At 33.3% G+C, this 16819-nt stretch overlaps 8 protein-coding genes across 8 annotated transcripts; 3 read left to right on the top strand and 5 right to left on the bottom strand. All coding sequences in view use genetic code 12, as the record gives it.

The window, feature by feature from the left end:
* Positions 1–180: 180 nt before the first annotated feature.
* On the bottom strand, positions 181–834 carry CTRG_04055 (CDP-diacylglycerol--inositol 3-phosphatidyltransferase; the record flags this gene model as incomplete). Its single annotated transcript, XM_002549712.1, has 1 exon — positions 181–834. The coding sequence occupies one exon, from the start codon at positions 832–834 to the stop codon at positions 181–183; it is 654 nt and encodes a 217-aa protein (XP_002549758.1).
* Positions 835–2691: 1857 nt separating this feature from the next.
* On the top strand, positions 2692–3198 carry CTRG_04054 (uncharacterized protein; the record flags this gene model as incomplete). The annotated part of the gene is made up of 1 exon (XM_002549711.1): positions 2692–3198. The coding sequence occupies one exon, from the start codon at positions 2692–2694 to the stop codon at positions 3196–3198; it is 507 nt and encodes a 168-aa protein (XP_002549757.1).
* A 278-nt stretch (positions 3199–3476) lies between these two features.
* Positions 3477–6479, top strand: VPS11 (tethering complex subunit; the record flags this gene model as incomplete). The annotated part of the gene is made up of 1 exon (XM_002549710.1): positions 3477–6479. The coding sequence occupies one exon, from the start codon at positions 3477–3479 to the stop codon at positions 6477–6479; it is 3003 nt and encodes a 1000-aa protein (XP_002549756.1).
* Positions 6480–6582: 103 nt separating this feature from the next.
* CTRG_04052 (uncharacterized protein) lies at positions 6583–8004 on the bottom strand (the record flags this gene model as incomplete). The annotated part of the gene is made up of 1 exon (XM_002549709.1): positions 6583–8004. One exon carries the CDS (start codon positions 8002–8004, stop codon positions 6583–6585), a length of 1422 nt encoding a protein of 473 aa, XP_002549755.1.
* A 941-nt stretch (positions 8005–8945) lies between these two features.
* Positions 8946–9287, bottom strand: CTRG_04051 (uncharacterized protein; the record flags this gene model as incomplete). The annotated part of the gene is made up of 1 exon (XM_002549708.1): positions 8946–9287. The coding sequence occupies one exon, from the start codon at positions 9285–9287 to the stop codon at positions 8946–8948; it is 342 nt and encodes a 113-aa protein (XP_002549754.1).
* A 748-nt stretch (positions 9288–10035) lies between these two features.
* Positions 10036–11550, top strand: CTRG_04050 (uncharacterized protein; the record flags this gene model as incomplete). The annotated part of the gene is made up of 1 exon (XM_002549707.1): positions 10036–11550. The coding sequence occupies one exon, from the start codon at positions 10036–10038 to the stop codon at positions 11548–11550; it is 1515 nt and encodes a 504-aa protein (XP_002549753.1).
* A 12-nt stretch (positions 11551–11562) lies between these two features.
* On the bottom strand, positions 11563–12117 carry CTRG_04049 (translation machinery-associated protein 20; the record flags this gene model as incomplete). The annotated part of the gene is made up of 1 exon (XM_002549706.1): positions 11563–12117. One exon carries the CDS (start codon positions 12115–12117, stop codon positions 11563–11565), a length of 555 nt encoding a protein of 184 aa, XP_002549752.1.
* A 982-nt stretch (positions 12118–13099) lies between these two features.
* Positions 13100–16588, bottom strand: MPH1 (3'-5' DNA helicase; the record flags this gene model as incomplete). Its single annotated transcript, XM_002549705.1, has 1 exon — positions 13100–16588. The coding sequence occupies one exon, from the start codon at positions 16586–16588 to the stop codon at positions 13100–13102; it is 3489 nt and encodes a 1162-aa protein (XP_002549751.1).
* Between the last annotated feature and the right edge of the window lie 231 nt (positions 16589–16819).

Genomic DNA, 16819 nt, shown 5'->3' with positions numbered 1-16819 from the left:
CTTTATAAAAATAATAATAACAAGATGTATATATAAAGAGAGGGTGAACAAACGACCAATAGTTGTATAATAATAATAACAATGCATCTAAGAAAGCAAGATCACAAATAAACTCATTTCAATAATCTCAAGTGACTATTTCTTTGGAAGAAGCAGAACAATCAATCTATAATAGTGAAATTAATCTCTTTTGCTATGTTCTTCAGCGTCCATTCTGGCCAAAATCAATGAAGCATTTTTCAATTGAATGACATTTGCAACTTGTTTAAATAACCAAATTGGAGCACTTAAAACACCCATTAAAGTACCCATCCAGAAGTAACCATAGTAATGCAAGTAAACAGCCATGTAAAATAATTCATTGACAAGACAAACAACAAACAAAACGGTTCTATTTGTATAATATAAAGATAATAATTTTGATTGAGTTTCATCAACATTTTTATGTGAAGTTGAACCAGCAGATAACATAGCATACATGTGCATATAATGAGAAGCCAAATCTAAACTGACTAGTATTTGCCACATGACAGTATATTGAGGATATAAAACACCAATATAAACAATTAAAGAACTAGTGGCACATCTATCAGTGACCATATCCAACACAGCCCCAAATCTAGTACCTTGATTATATTTTCTGGCAGCGTATCCATCAAATGCATCTAAAAATCCAGAGATACCATAAAAAATTGATGTTAAAACTGGATGATTTTTCATACACAAGAATGAAATGATACCAGTTATTATTCTAAAATACCCAATCAAGTTAGGAATATATAATAGAATGTCTTTAACTGTGACAGGTGTCTTTGATGTTTTAGTTGATGTCATGATAAGGTAATGTATTTCTGTGGAAATGTGTTTGAAATCAGTATTATAGATGAATAATTAGGATGAATTAAAAACAAAAAAGCCGGTGAATTGAGATCTATATATTATTTGCCAGCAATGATTAGTAATGTTATTTAAAACTTTCAACCTAGTTTCTTATTCCGGTTCTTGAATAATCAATTCGTTCTTCTTTTGAATCACAAGGTTGGATCTGATTTTCACATAGAAAATTTTTTTTTCTTTCTTTCTTTCTTTTCAACTGAAAAAACAAAAAATAAAAAAAAAATACAAATTGGTTCAAATATTTTTGTCCTATTTTTGTCCTAGCTATTTTCTTTTTTTTTGGCTTATGATATTTCTCAGGTGAGATTGACACGTGATGGAGTGGTGATATGTGTATGACAAGTGATAATAGGGCCGACACTGGATCTCTTGAATGGTAAGGAATGGAAATCACAACTGCTATTAGTGGTGAAAACATAAATCGTATGCTGCGGTTGTAATTCTTATTCGAAAACCCATTTGATCGTATCGCCTGGGATGTTTGAATTTGTGACGGAAAAATAATTCCTCTTGCGACAGAATTTTCGCCGAAAATGCTTCGGTGGTGTTGTACCGGCGATGCTATTGTCCCTCTTGTGATATTCTGTAGATATTTATATATCCAAGGGAATGGGTATGATTCAAAGATATGAATTACAGCATTCAATTTGGATATTCCATTTAACGTAGACCATACTGCCACTCAATTATTCGAACACTTTCTGACGTTCTTGAGATTGTCGATACGGTTCCCTCGGGATAAAGATTGATGATTTTTTTTTCTCTTTTTGATTTCTTGTCATATGCATGTGGACTAAACAACAACCAGTGGTATAATCAAGTATAAGACGAACTATGCCAGTGAAGTGATGATTGATAAGAAGTTCTAACTCATAAGAATACCCAACCACTCAGTCATGACTTCATTCTAGCCAATATCAATTTTTCAAATTAAAACAATGTCAAACTGAAACCAAATCCATTGATGATCCATCATTTGAAAATCCATGGATTATTGTTATTATTAGTAGTATTATCAATTTAATGTTGATGAACTTAACCACTGAATTTTCCCCTTAAAATATACCCATCATAATTTGCAACCCTCCAATTAAGAATTGTACAATTTAGAATTCTTTAGTATTACCGAAGAATGCAAAAAGTAATTTGATTGGCAAATGTGTGTGAAAATCAAGGCAGGCAGTGCTGGACTGACAACGTTGCTTTCTAGTTATTACATCACCCTTTTTCTATGCACCAAAACAACACGTTCCAGATAATTTATGGGGAACGGAGAAGGGCAGACTCCAGTATCAAATCCATTTCTCAATGATCATGATTATATTATCTCACGATGGAGCATTGATTAAGCCCCATATAACGTGCAACCATCATCCGGGGGAGGCTGCTCATTTCCAAATTAATTATAATCAACATGTCTTCCTTTAACTTTTGTTTCATAATGAAATGCATACCATTGTAATCAAGCATTGAAAATGATTTGCAACAAAAAAAAATAACAATATTAATAATAATAATATTAATGAAAAATTGTTACAAAGCAGAAACAACTCCATTTTTTGTTTTTGAAAGAAGAGACTATGTGATCTACGGAAAATCACGTTTCAATGGATAACCCTTCCATAGCACTTGGAAATTCAAAAGTGTAATGAATACAAAGGAAGATTTAATTGGCCCGCTTGGAACGACCAAGATGGTATAAATAGGACCCAAAATATCCAAACAATGATGCCACAGAAACATCAATATATTCAATTCATCAACCAAAAGAAAAACTAACTGACACCAACAACAATGAGATTCGCTTCCACTATTGTTTCTGCTTTGGCATTAATTTCCGCTTCTGTCGCTGAAACCACCCAACCAGAAGTTACGGCTGCTGTTACTGCCGTTCCAATTGCTGCTCCAATTGCTGCTCCTTCTGCAGTTACTGTCCCAGTCGGCGTTGGCTCTCCATTACAAGGTGCTGTTGTTTCAGACAATGGCAACGGAGGAATCAATGTTAACTACGGTAACTTTAAGCTCAGTTGTAACTCCCACTGTAAAATGGCTGCTGATGCCATTCAACAAAATTGTGAAAACAAAGGTATCAACTGTATCTGTGCTTTGTCTGATGACGTCTTATGGAACCATATCCCACAATGTGACTGTGTCAACCCATTCAAGATTATGAATGGTGCCAATTTCAAGAATTTGGCTTGTAACATTGGTAGAGGTGTTGTTGCCAATGTTGCCAACAATGTTGGTGCTACTTTTGCCACCACATATGCTACTACCTTTACCACTGTTACTACCGCTTAAACAATAAATAGAACAGTTATATCGTTTCTTCTTTGATACCCCATTTATGATAAAAATATACATTATATATACACATATACACATAAATATTTGTAAAAATCAACTCCTAATTAAAGATTGTTACATAGCTTCGCTACCAGTTGTATTGTCACATTTGATTGTAGGAAAAAAAAAACTGGTAAGCGAAAATACCTCGAATAAAAAAAGAGAGAAAAATAGAGAAACAACGATAAATTTAGGTTGTAATCATTTTTATTTATCATCACTTCCAGGGAATCATGTCATCAGCATTGTCATCCTGGAGACAATTCCAATTATTTGAATTCACACCGATACGAGATCCAAATTGTAATTCGGATGAACCTTTATATTCCGACCCAACATTGTCATGTATTAATTCCACTACTTCCACATATTTATTGATTGCCGTCAATAATTCAACAATCAGAATAATCAACCAGAAGGATTTGACATGTCTAAAGACATTTCAGGCATATGATGTTGACTACCGAATTACATTCATTGAACCCGTACACAACTCCAACAATCTCATCGTGACTTTGGCAGAAAAGCAAGGAAACCCAAGTGTCATTAAATTATGGGATATCAACAAAATGATACAACTTGATTCCAAAGTAGAAGAATCTGATTATAAATACAAATTTCAAACCCAAGTACTAGTTAGTAATCATGATAAACTAGGGGATAATTCATATCCGATAAGTTGTTTCCAATTTAATTATGATCTTACCTGCCTTGCCGTGGGGTATACGAATGGGAAAGTGATTTTAATACGTGGTGACTTATTGCGTGATAGAGGATCGAAACAAAGAGTTGTTTACATGAGTGGTAATGATCCAATAACGGGAGTACATTTTAATGAAACTGAACAGTTGTTGTATGTAACCACAACTGGGAAAATTTTAACTGTGCCAACAACTGGAAGAAACCACGAAAAACCAACCAGAATATTATCCCAAAAATTTGGAGCAGATTTGAATTTTACTGATGTCAATCAGGATGACGAGACACATGAATTGATAGTTGGATTACCGGATTCCATACAATTTTATGATACAGTAAATAAAATCTCGACGATTAACTTTGAAATTCCTAAATCAAAGATTGTCAAGTTCAAAAATTTTCTTTTAATTGTTAGTCCCCATGATGATGTCGAAAGCAAGAAAGTTATGACAAGAGTGTTGATTCTAGATTTGGTAAACAATCATATTTCATTTAATTTGTTGATCCCAAACAGTTCTGTTTTCCATGCTTTCATATTGTCAGGAGATCTCTATCTATTGACTAGCGATGGAGTATTATACAAAATCCACGAAAAACCAACTAACCAGCAAATCGAGCTTATATTACAACGTGAATTATTCTCTGTTGCATTTAATTTGGCCCAACAGAAGAAACTACCTAATGAGACGTTGCTAAAAATCGAGATACTTCACGGTGATTATTTGTATGACAAGGGCCAGTTTGATGAAGCAATTGGTATTTATATTAAATGCCTCGAATTGTTTGACAATAATGTGGATCAGGACATTGACGAATTTATCATGAACATAATCACGAAATTCAAGGAGGCAGTGAACATTCCAAATCTTACCCAGTTCTTAATTCGATTGTATGAAAAGTCATTAGCAAGTATTGATCATGTAACATTGTTATTGTGCTGTTACTGTAAGTTGAAGAAACTTGAAAACTTGGATGCTTTTATAAACGATTTTGACTTGACTATTGAAAACTTGCAGGATTTGAATTTTGATTTGATTATCAATTTGTTTAAAGAATGTGGATTTTATGACCAAGTATTAAAGTTGTTATATAAATTAGACCAACCAAACCTTATTGTCGACATCCAATTGAATGATCTCAAAAAACCCAAATTTGCTTTGAGTTATATGAAGACATTGCCAATAGATGAATTGCTTTTGATATTGATAGATCACTCGGAGAATTTATTGGACTCTTGTCCTATTGAAACCACCGAATTATTGATCAATGTTTTTACCGGGGAGTACATTCCCAGAGAATCTAAAGAAAGTGCAGTCACTAATAGTAAATCCGAAGAGCAAAAGGAGAAATCAGTTGAAATATCTAATTATAGAGCATTTTTAAACTATTTGTCACTACAAGATAACAATGAGTCCGAACAAGCTGAACAAGAAACCAGAAAATCATCTGCTCCAACGTACTTACCACCAAAGCCCAACTTGATTTATGCTAGTTTTACCAACCATCCAAAACAGTTTGTTATTTTCCTTGAAGCAAGTATTGAAGCATTTGAAAAATTTCAAGGCAAGTCAATTGATAAACAAGAAACAGTGATGACCTTGCTTGAAATTTATTTGTCGTTGCATAAATCAACATCTGATCAAGAATGGTTGGAGAAGGCCAATAGTTTGAGTGAACAATATGCTGATTTATTAGATAGTCAATCATTGCTTTTGCTTAGTACAATTTACGGTTTCAAAGTTGGCGAAGTCATATCACATGAAAAAACAGGAAGTGAAATTGATTTATTTATGAAATACCAAATGAATGAAAATATAGAAGGTTGTTTCAAGATTTTGGATAAACATGGTGATACTAAACCAGAATTGTACAAATACATGCTTCGATTTATTGTGTCCAAGAAATCCATTTTTGATAAAGTATCTGAAGATGATATACAAATATTACTTCAACAGATTAACAACTACAAATTATTAAAACCAATGGAATTGCTTGAATTGTTGACAGAAAATCCAGATAATGATTTTATAACCTTTGGGTTAGTTAAAGATTATTTTATTAATTTTTTCACAAATCAGAATCAAGAGATAATGAATAATGAAAAATTAATTGAGAAATATGAACAAGAATCAACCAAAAATTCATACAAGTTATCAGAATTGACCAAACCTATGATTATTCAAAATAATAAATGTTCAAGTTGTAAGAACAGATTGGATTTCCCAGTAATTCATTTCAAGTGTAAACATTCATTTCATGAGAAATGTATTTCGGTAAATTTGATTGCTAATAGTCATGTTGATGATGAAAGAAATAATGGTGTTGAAATTAATGGTGAAAAGATTAGATGTCCAATATGTGCAGAAAAATTTAATGATATTAAAGAACAAAAAGATATGCAGAATATGATTGGAAAGAAAGAAAATTATGAAATATTTACTAATGCATTACATGACAGTAAAGACAAGTTTAAATTTGTTTCTGATTATATTGGTAAAGGAGTTATGGAACAGGATTCCATCACTTTGAATGAATAAAATACTTGAATGTATGTTTTTGTATATATTATTCTATATATTAATCAACTATAGATAAAAAAAAAAAACCTAACTGTTCTTCTATTTTTTATTTTTTTTTAGATCAGCTAGCTTTTTCATTAAATAAATTGGTTGGAGATGCCAATGGTAATGAAGTTATTGCCTTTTTGCGTCTAAATATTGAATCTCCTGAATTAAAAATAAGCACAATTATGGTAGCAGAAATACTAACCACAAGAGTAAGTTTGAAAATATAATTATAACATAAATTTCCAATAGTACAAACCAAAGATCCATTTGTTTCATCTAATGTTGAATTTCCATCATAAAATTTACCAAATAATTTAATAAAATAATAACTAGGTAGTATAGGACTCATACTAATTATTCCCCAATTGAAACTAAAATCATTCATGCCAAATATATCACCTGTTATAATTGGCATAATACAGAAAATAAATCCATAAAAGAATCCAATCATAAATGAAACCAATGGTAATTCTGTACAATCATCTATGTTATATGATATAATTTGACATATTGTCATGCCAAATGCAGGAATAAATAATAATAATGATCTTGGTTTGTTGAAAGATTGAGAAACAATATCACCAAGAACACCAGCTGCTATACGTCCTAAAAAATTTGCAATTGATAAGATACCCACTTGGAATTGTTGATCTTGTTGAATTAGAATAGATAATGAAGAACTTGTACCTGATTCTTTAATGATCAACGCTTTTACTATATATCCAACGGAGTAAATGTACATTTGGCCCAATGCAGCTAACATTCCTGTGATTACAAAAAGTTGATAAAATCTGAAACTTGTGAAGATATTAATCTCGCTTGTGGTTGTACGAGGTGATTTGACATGTGCCTTAGGAGTTGATGGTAGCTGTGGTTGTGCCGATACTGGTGTATTATTGGTACTGCCTTTCGATTGGTGTTCACAATCTGCTAGATAAATACTAGGGAAACATGCAATAAAAATAAGTACAATTGAGATCATGATGAATCCAAAGAAACTACTTGTATCATTGGGGAAAAATACAGATGCAATCACAGAATAAAACAATGCACTTAATCCAAATAAAGCCAAAGGTAAACTAGTTGCAACTCCACGAATTGATGGGAAACTAACAGCACAACATTTTAAACTAACCGAATTAATGGTTGAAGATCCCAATCCAATAACTAATAAACATGCACATGAAACACTTAAGTTTGCCCACTCAGTATCAAATTGTTTTTTCATAATATAATATCCACTAGTCAATAAAATAAATCCAATTATAGACACCAAGGTGTAACCTTTCCTATCGATTAGAATACCTGAAATGGGTGCACCAACACCCATTCCTATACTACCCCATATCGAGATCTGTGAACTTTGAGAGGCCGTGTATCCCAATCTTTGGGAAAACTGAGGACTATAGGAGGAGTATAAATATAGTGTTCCACATATTAATCCAGCAAATGTACAACTAAGTAATAGAATAACTCTCTTCAAATTTCGTGACATTAATTCTTAAACTTGTCAATGTTATTTGAGGGGAGAAGTTGAAAATCAATTAATTCTCTGTACTTTTCTTTTCTGGCTTGGGAGGTTAGGAAACTTTTGATTTGAAAGCAATTGATTATAACTAAAGAAAAAAAAAAAAAACAAGTAGACAACAACAAATGATATTACTTCTGTTGAAGATCTAAACCAAGATAATTTCCTAAACTCTGAAAGAGGGTTCTTTTTCTTTTGAATTGAATTCAGAAACAAATACAACTGAAACAGAAAAGGAAAAATGGATAAAGAAAACAACAAACACTATGAGAGCAAAAGAAAATAATCAAGTTTTTGGTCTGAATGACGGAAAATTGTACACAATAAGTTTGTTTATGCTGATTATGTAAGAAGAAAAACCAAAATTATAGTCGTGCAAGATCCAACGCGTTTTTTTTTATTAGTTGAAGATCGAAAAGGACACATCAGCTGAACTAGTTAGTCTTGTACTTGTTATATTCATCTTCATCTATGCCACAAAACTCCTAGAAAATAGATCATACTTGTTAGTAATTAATCAATTGAATAGCACCATGGTAAATACATACAAATATATTGTGGATCTCCATGAATTCAGATGTGATTCCGATCAATTCTTTAAACTACAAAGAATGTTAGTATGCACGATATGACACAAAATCATAGTTCAAGTTTGGCCATACCATATTATACCTTTGCTTTCTTGTTCTCTTGAGCTTAGCAACATGATCTGATACAACTTTTGGGTCCATTCGTGGTATTTCATTCCTTTGAGATTTTTTCAATTCATTCTTCAATTTGTCAATCTTGGTGGTGTAGTTAGCGATTTGTTGAGCCAATTCTTCATTTGTAGGAGTAGCACAAACATCTTGGAGTTCTAATGAGACAAATAGTAGTTAGTCTGCTGTATTATCTATAATGGGATGTCTTCAGTAATACATACCTATCTTCAATTCTCCAATTTCTTGATTTAACTCTTTAACTTGCTTTTGCAACAGATCGTAATCTTCTTTGGGGTTATCACCACTGCTGTCATCAACATTTAGTTGTTTATAGGTATAATAATTCGTTTTGCCAATTGTTTTACAAATCAATTCATTATCAGAAACTAACGATTCCAATACGTTTGTTAGTTTTGCTTTGGTTAGAATATTGTGCATGTTTAATTGAATATCAGTAGTTGAGTAAGGGCGATATTGATCTTTCATGTATTGTTGCACCAAAAGTTTAGCATCTTCAGGTGTGACTTGATTCTTTTTAATAGGCGGCATGACTTATAAATGGTTAGTAATCAAAATAGTCAGTTGAATATTCTGTCTTTTGTTTTTGGATACTGAATTTATATTTTTGCAACCCACGGCTGGTTGTTGATATAGTGGTTGTGTCGGTAAGTGAAATTACTTCGCACTAAAACCTCGGACGACTCTGAAACTAATTTAACTCAAATGAATTAATTTCTAGAGTATAACGCAGCAGTGAATACGCCACTAATGAACTCAATACTTCTCTTATTAAAATACAGCGAGTGATCTAAAGATAACCAGGTTTCTGGGAGCAACTTAGTTTAAGTCTATTTCTTCTTTCAAATAGTTCCTTATATTCACTTAAACATCGATACTATATAATTATAACAAATAAAACATTTACTACTTTTCTCTCATTTATATCTAATCCAATGACTATTCGTCCAAGTGGATCGATAATACTTTAAACCAAACTAATGAAAATCAAACGATTTCATAACAAATAACATTTCAATCAATAATAAACAAAACTTTCCAATTTGCAGTATATTGCATAAATCAATTTCCATTACTGCACAATTCACTTGTTCGGAAACAAACTAAATCCGGCATATTGGCGCGATAGTTTGTTACTTCGCGACAGGTTGTAAAAAAGAAAAAAGAAAATCCGTGGTTGATTGATCCACTTTTACACTACCTTTCTCTTAATTTGTCAGAACAGACAAAATTGTTTTGTTTACTCAATTATGGACGACACTTGTACCCAATATTGTTAATGACAACTATATACCGTGAAAATGATAGGATATCCACTGTCGATAATGATCTAGGGACAATACGGTTCATTGGGACATTACCTGTTTGGGGTGACAAAACTATAGCATACGGAATTGAATGGGATGATCCTACCCGGGGTAAGAATAATGGAGATCTAAATGGGATCCAATATTTCACACCAATAATTCCAGGATCAGGCACATTTATCAAATCTACAAACACAAAGATAAACTCACAGCACAAGTCGTTTATTGATGTGGTCAAAGAGAAATATTTGGACCTGGAATATACTGAACAAAACATTCAAATTGGAAGCAAAATTGTGGAAGAGCTTGGATGGGAAAAGTTAAATAAATTCCAATCAGATTTAAAGAATCTTACATCATTGACGTTAGATTATTGCTTGATATCATTTGCATATAATACAGATCAAGAGAGCAATAGCGGTGACATTTTCGATAATCTTAATAATTTAATCAATTTGGAATTGAGCTGCAATTTGTTTTCTGATTTGAATGAAATTTCCAAAATTATTGATAATCTTCCATCGTTGTCACAATTAAATGTCAATGGTAACAGATTTGGTAAATTTTCGGGCATCCAGAAACCTCATGAAAATATTAAAAGATTACAAGTGTCTGGTACATTACTTCCTTTGGAGACTGTGTCCAATCTTGTCAAGAAGTTTCCTAATCTAGAAGAGCTTTATATTTCAGGAAATAATTACACCGATTCTGACATTCAACAGTTTCTACTACCAGCTAGTGTCAAATTGGTAGACTTGTCATATAATAAGTTAACGGTTTTCCCAAACACAGCAAATTCAGTCACAACTTTGAATATTTCTCACAACAATTTAGCAACAAACATCATAAGCCATTCTTTACCTACACTTGTCTCACTAGATTTGAGAGCTAACCAAATCAATACCTGGAAGGAAATCGATTCATTATCTCGCTGCTTACCGAACATAAAAGAACTTCGAATGAATCATAACCCAATTTTCAATGATTTATCTATCGATGACATGACTGTACAATTAATTGGAAGGTTTGAATGCTCAAAATCAGGCTTGTGGAAACTCAATGGGACGTATTTGAACGAAGAAGAAATTGCAAATGGGGAGCTTTACTTTATTTCCAAGGTCGAACAAGGTGTTTATCAAATCGATAATGATTCACGATGGAAACACCTTCTTTCAAAACATGATAAAAAAGAACAGACATTGGACAACACATTTGAAGAATGCAAAGATTGGATACAATTGACTCTTGTAGTTTCTACGTCAACTACCATATCCAAAAAGTTTCTTAAAAGCACATCCATTCTCCAGTTTAAAGGAATGATGTCGTCAGCATTAGATGGACTATCAATCCTCAAGTTTTCAGTTTATTTCTACACCAATGAAGGATCACGATTTGCAGAGAGACATGAATTAGAAGATCTTCTTAGCACGTTAGATAATTATGGATTACTATTTAACCAGAAAGTTTATATAGATATAGAAGCATAGAAAAATACAAATCTAATCTTGGTGGTTCCACAAACCATCACCCAAATAATGCAACAATTCAATACCAATACCTTTATTCTTGCTTTTGATTTCATCTGTGCTCATTAATAGTTTACCGATGGCTAAGGCGTTTTCTTTTCCTTCAGCATAAACAGTAACAATAGTATCCTTTTCAATATTTTCATCTGGTAATTTGGCACCAGCACTTGTTAAACCTGGACACATAATATTGGCACCACCCAAAACGAATTTGATAGCACCACGATCTACTTGAACACGAGGGAAACATTCTGGATATTTATGAACAGTTCTCAAACTTGGAACCAATTCATCACTGAAATGTTGGAACATAACTACTTCTGGTTTATCATTGTTATCAATTGAATATAATTGAATTTTATCTTCACATTTGATGAGAATAACTTGAGATTTTTTGGGTATGAGATTATCAATGGCTTGTTCCATTTGTGGATATTCATCAACAAATTTTGATTTAAGTCCTCTTTGAACAGAAGACTTTATATTAGAACGAGAATGAACATCCTCTTTGGTGAACTTCTTAAACATGATGTTGTATTGTTGGGTTTAAAAACAGTGTTTGCTTTTTTTTCACTCTTTTTTTCCATTCATCTTTTTTTTTTCTTTTCCTTCATCTACTTTTATGTGGACGGAAAAAAATCAACAGGAGTTTTGCGATTTTCGATTTTATAAAGAAATGAATATTTCACGAGAGGCTGGTTCTTTTGAATGGTAATATTATTTACAAGAGGATTGAGAGAATGTAAAGATTTATAATTACAATGCCACCATCCAGTTCAATAAAAACCTTGATGTCATCGCACTCAAAGGAAATCTTTTATTTGTTAATAAAATAACAAACTCGCTATTGCCCATTACTTTCAACGTTTGAAAACAAACAAAGAAGTATCCAGCTCAAGATTTAATTAAATAAATCAAATTAAACCGAGCGAGGCACAAGGCGTTCTAGATATTGTATATAAACGATGTTCTGATGAACTCCACCTTTAAATACATTGGTAATGACCTCACATTATACAATGTCTTAAAAATGATGAACCTAATAATAATAATAGTAATAAAAAGCTAATCAGACAACATCAAAAATCAAAGTCACTTTATTTCACATTCAAATTTGAGATTTGCCTTCAAGGAAGTGCCATCCCAGTGTTGATGGAAATAACAGTACTTATTTAGAAAAAAATAAAAAGTTCATTTGAATAAAATAAAAAAAGGTTTCCAAAAATTCCCTTGACATTCACAAACACATGGTTATAGAATCCCAAGAAGTTGTCAGGTTAAGTTTTCAACCAGCAAAAACATGATCTCGGACGAATCCTCACTGATACACGTAATGCCCCTGCATAAAGACAAAGAAACAAGAAGAAGAAAAAGAGGAAAAAAAAAGTGAACTAAAGGCAAAAAAATTTTTCTTTGGCTAAACGATTGGCAAATTTATAGTCGCGAAAACCAAAATAAATTTGTTGAAGAAATTGGTACATGCACGCAACACACCAAACACATTTCACATTCATTTCTGTACTATAAATGATAAATCTATGTCCTGTTCCAGTTGAGGTAGCTTCTTCAATCGATGATCTACCTTCGAGTTGAATACTTTAAGTAATCTTTCTGTTTTTACACTATGAGATATTTTACCCCCAGCTTTGGCTTCTACCACGTTCGATTCTTCATTGGTTGAAAATCCTTCAACTGGATCATAAAACTGTACTTGTTCACTAGGATCAAGGATCATATAATAGTTAGTGTACAAGTCTCCCAGCTGCAGATTAGTCAAAAAACCTTCATTCTCATCATCATGATTAGGCTCAAAAATCACACTGGTATCGACTTTGGGTTCTGTACTCGAACTGATATGTCCAAGTACATCATCTAAACCATCATCAAATATTTTATCGTCTTCACTCTCGTCATCAGTGTCTAAACAAATACTATTGGTGAAACTGTTGTTTTGTTTAGGAGTGTTGGAGGTTCCATTTACCGACGCTTTAGCTATTGGATCACTTTTACTTGAACCGGTTGAAGATGATGTTGCTCCATTGCTTCTTGCAGTTGTAGAATATTCAGTCTCTGAGGATAGCGCATTTATGGTTGGACTCCAGGACTTCAGCTTTTGCTTCTTCAACTGATCAATAATACTTAACGGACGAGATCTTTTGATACCCAAAGATTTTCTGGTTTCTGGCACTTGATTCACTGGTGCAGCCAAAGTCGTTTTGGAAAGTGATGGTCTGTCAATAGTTGGTTCGTGTCGAGAAACAGCATTTGGCAACTCTTCAACAACTGGCATTTGAACCATAGGTTTTCTTTTCTTCACTCCTAAACTCTTGCTTACTACTGGATCAGATTGACGTTCCACCATCTGAACATCCTTCTCATCATCACTGCTAAACTTGAAATCACTCTCATCATCGTCATCCCTAATAACTGGATCATTTTTTCTTTTAACAGCTTTAATATTCAGATTATCCATTAATAACGAAGATTTTGGTTTTACAAACCCAACGTCACTATCATCACCATCACTTTCAGAATGAACAGTTATATCCATCACAGTTTTTCGCTTTGGAGGTTTCTTGACTACCAACTCTTTATCTTCATCGTTTGTACCTTCTCCTTCCTTTTCCAGTACTGAAAGTACCTTGTCCCCAAGGCTTGTTGTGACTGCTTCAATATTTCCATCATCTATATCTTCATTTGTGAGATCAATGCATGTCTGCTGGTTCTTCTCCTTAACTTTCTTTGGCAGACCAAAGTTGTCATCACTACTGTCACTATCTGAATCCACAAGCGTATCAAGAAACGTCTTTTCTCTTTTCCGCTCTTCAAGTGACTTGTCATCACCAACTTTCCTGACCATGCTAGCAACACTTCTAAATCCTGTTTCAACATCGTCAGGCATAAAGAATTTCTTTGTTGCACTCTTCTTGGCAGTTGTCTTCCTACCTTTTTTCCCTTTTTGGCCCAACATATACAGTGTTGCAATCTTGATAATTTGGTCTTCATCATCTTCTGCTTTTATCTCAATATTCTCCTCTGGTATCTCTATAAATGTTTTCACGACTTCCGGTGAGAATGACTCGGGTATAATCCTATTCTGTGGTCGAAGTTGGAACAAATCGCCTTTCATAATACGTTGTTGAATATACTCATATCCTCCCATGGCTTTATCAAATTTAGATTCTTCGTTACTAGAGAACAACAATAAAACTTTACCATCACGTTTACGACCAGTTCTACCCATTCTTTGGACATTCTTAATAGGAGAAGATGTTGAATCGTAACAGATAATCAAATCAACTTCACCAATATCCAAACCTTCTTCCCCAATAGAAGTAGCAACTAATATGTTGTATTCACCGTTTTTGAACTTCTTGATAACCTCCTTTTGCACCTTTTGATTCATCCCTGAAATCTGCGCCGCTTCTGAACTTGTTCTCCCCGATGGTCTTTCATCATTCTTCGGTTTCTTGCCTCCTTTCTGTTTTGACTTTTTCTTACCAAAGTTTTCAACATCAAACTTTTCCTTCTCCTTTGCTTGACCAATGAAAATATGTGGTTTTCTATTATCACCTGCTTTTTCTATACTCTGAACAATTTCTAAAGCAGAACCACGAAATTCAGTAAAGATAATAACTTTGGAATCCGCTGTTTGATGATGCTCAAAAAAATCACTAAGTTCGTTCATCAATGCTTCGATTTTAGGATGACTATATTCACAGTCCTCAATCATTTTAGGAACTTTTTCCAATAACGTTGTTATAGTATCACTAAAGTAAAAGTCTGCATTGAGCTTATTCGTCGACTTTTTTGCATTCCATTTAGTCTTGAATTCTGTGAATTTTTCATGGAAATACTCATAGAAATAACGGATACCATAGATATTCAACCTACGGTAACACTGACCAACAATTCCTAGAAGCTGCAATATAAAATAATTACTCCACTTCAAACCTTCAGGGATACTTGGATTGGCTGTCATTTTTCGAGATAACTCATTACACTGAAAGAAGTTGATCTTCGTGGGATCAGTAAGATCTAACAAACCTCTTTCATTTGCCGTTTTCAAAACTGGTTCAATTGCAGTTGCCAACATATCAATACATTCTTCAATTTCTGGAGATGGGGGAATTGTTTTTCTCTCTATGATCTTTTTCTTCATATACTTTACAGTATCAATACTCAGTTCCGTTCGAACTTCAACCTTGGAGATATTCAAATTGTTGATAATCTCTTGTACACCTTCAACATCTGATGACGGGGTTGCTGTCAACGCCAATATTCTGTAGGAAAAAGTGAACCTATCTAAAAACTTAACAACATTATTATAAGCAAAGTTTCCCTTGGCTCGATGCGCTTCATCAATGACCAACAAAGAAATTGATTTTGGATCAACTGTACCAGCTACCAAATCATTCTCAACAACCTGAGGTGTAGTGAAAAACACTTGACGAGAATCCCAAATTTCAGCACGATTCTTACGTGTTTTATCTAGTAAAATTGCAACTTTTGAACTTGGAATCCCAGTTATTGAACAACAGGCTTTAATTTGTTGTGCGACCAATGGTCTGGTTGGTGCCATGAATATGATTTTTGAATTCGGAAACCATCGTAGAAAATTTAACATGACGGTGGAAGCAATGAATGTCTTACCTAAACCAGTGGGTAGTGCTACTAGTACGTTATCATAAAATGCTCTTCTAACTATATTGAATTGGTAGTCACGGATTTCAAAATTGGTTGGGTATATATAAGTCTTTAAATTCTCAAAATCCATGACATGATGAGTAGGTAGATTTACTTTCTTCGGTACGGGTATCTCTTCATACTGATCTCTTTGTGGGGTTTGACCTGTGGCTACACGTCCTTCTAAAGTTCTCTGCGGTAAACCATTGTTTATTGCTGGTGGAGGATTGCCACATAAAATAGCCTGGAACTCTGGGTCATCATCATCTTCTAGAACCCAATCATCGTCTATATCTTCATTTTGTGCTGGCATGATGGTTTATTTTGATTTGGTTGTATATAACAAAAAGAAGAATCGTTATCAGACATAAATGAAAAATTCTACATAGACGCGTATGTCTGAAGAAAAATTGTACTGTCCGGAAAAACTGCCACATAGTGATACATCACGTGATACGAGAAAGAGTAAATCAAGCTAAATCATGTCAGTCAACACACACATTCCGATCAGCAAGCTACAAAATGTAATATCCTGTCAAACAAA

Source organism: Candida tropicalis (genome assembly GCF_000006335.3).
Source record: "Candida tropicalis MYA-3404 genomic scaffold supercont3.5, whole genome shotgun sequence".
Lineage (NCBI taxonomy): Eukaryota > Fungi > Ascomycota > Pichiomycetes > Serinales > Debaryomycetaceae > Candida > Candida tropicalis.
Note: the sequence above shows the minus strand (reverse complement) of the source record. Positions and strands in the feature narration are given on the sequence as shown.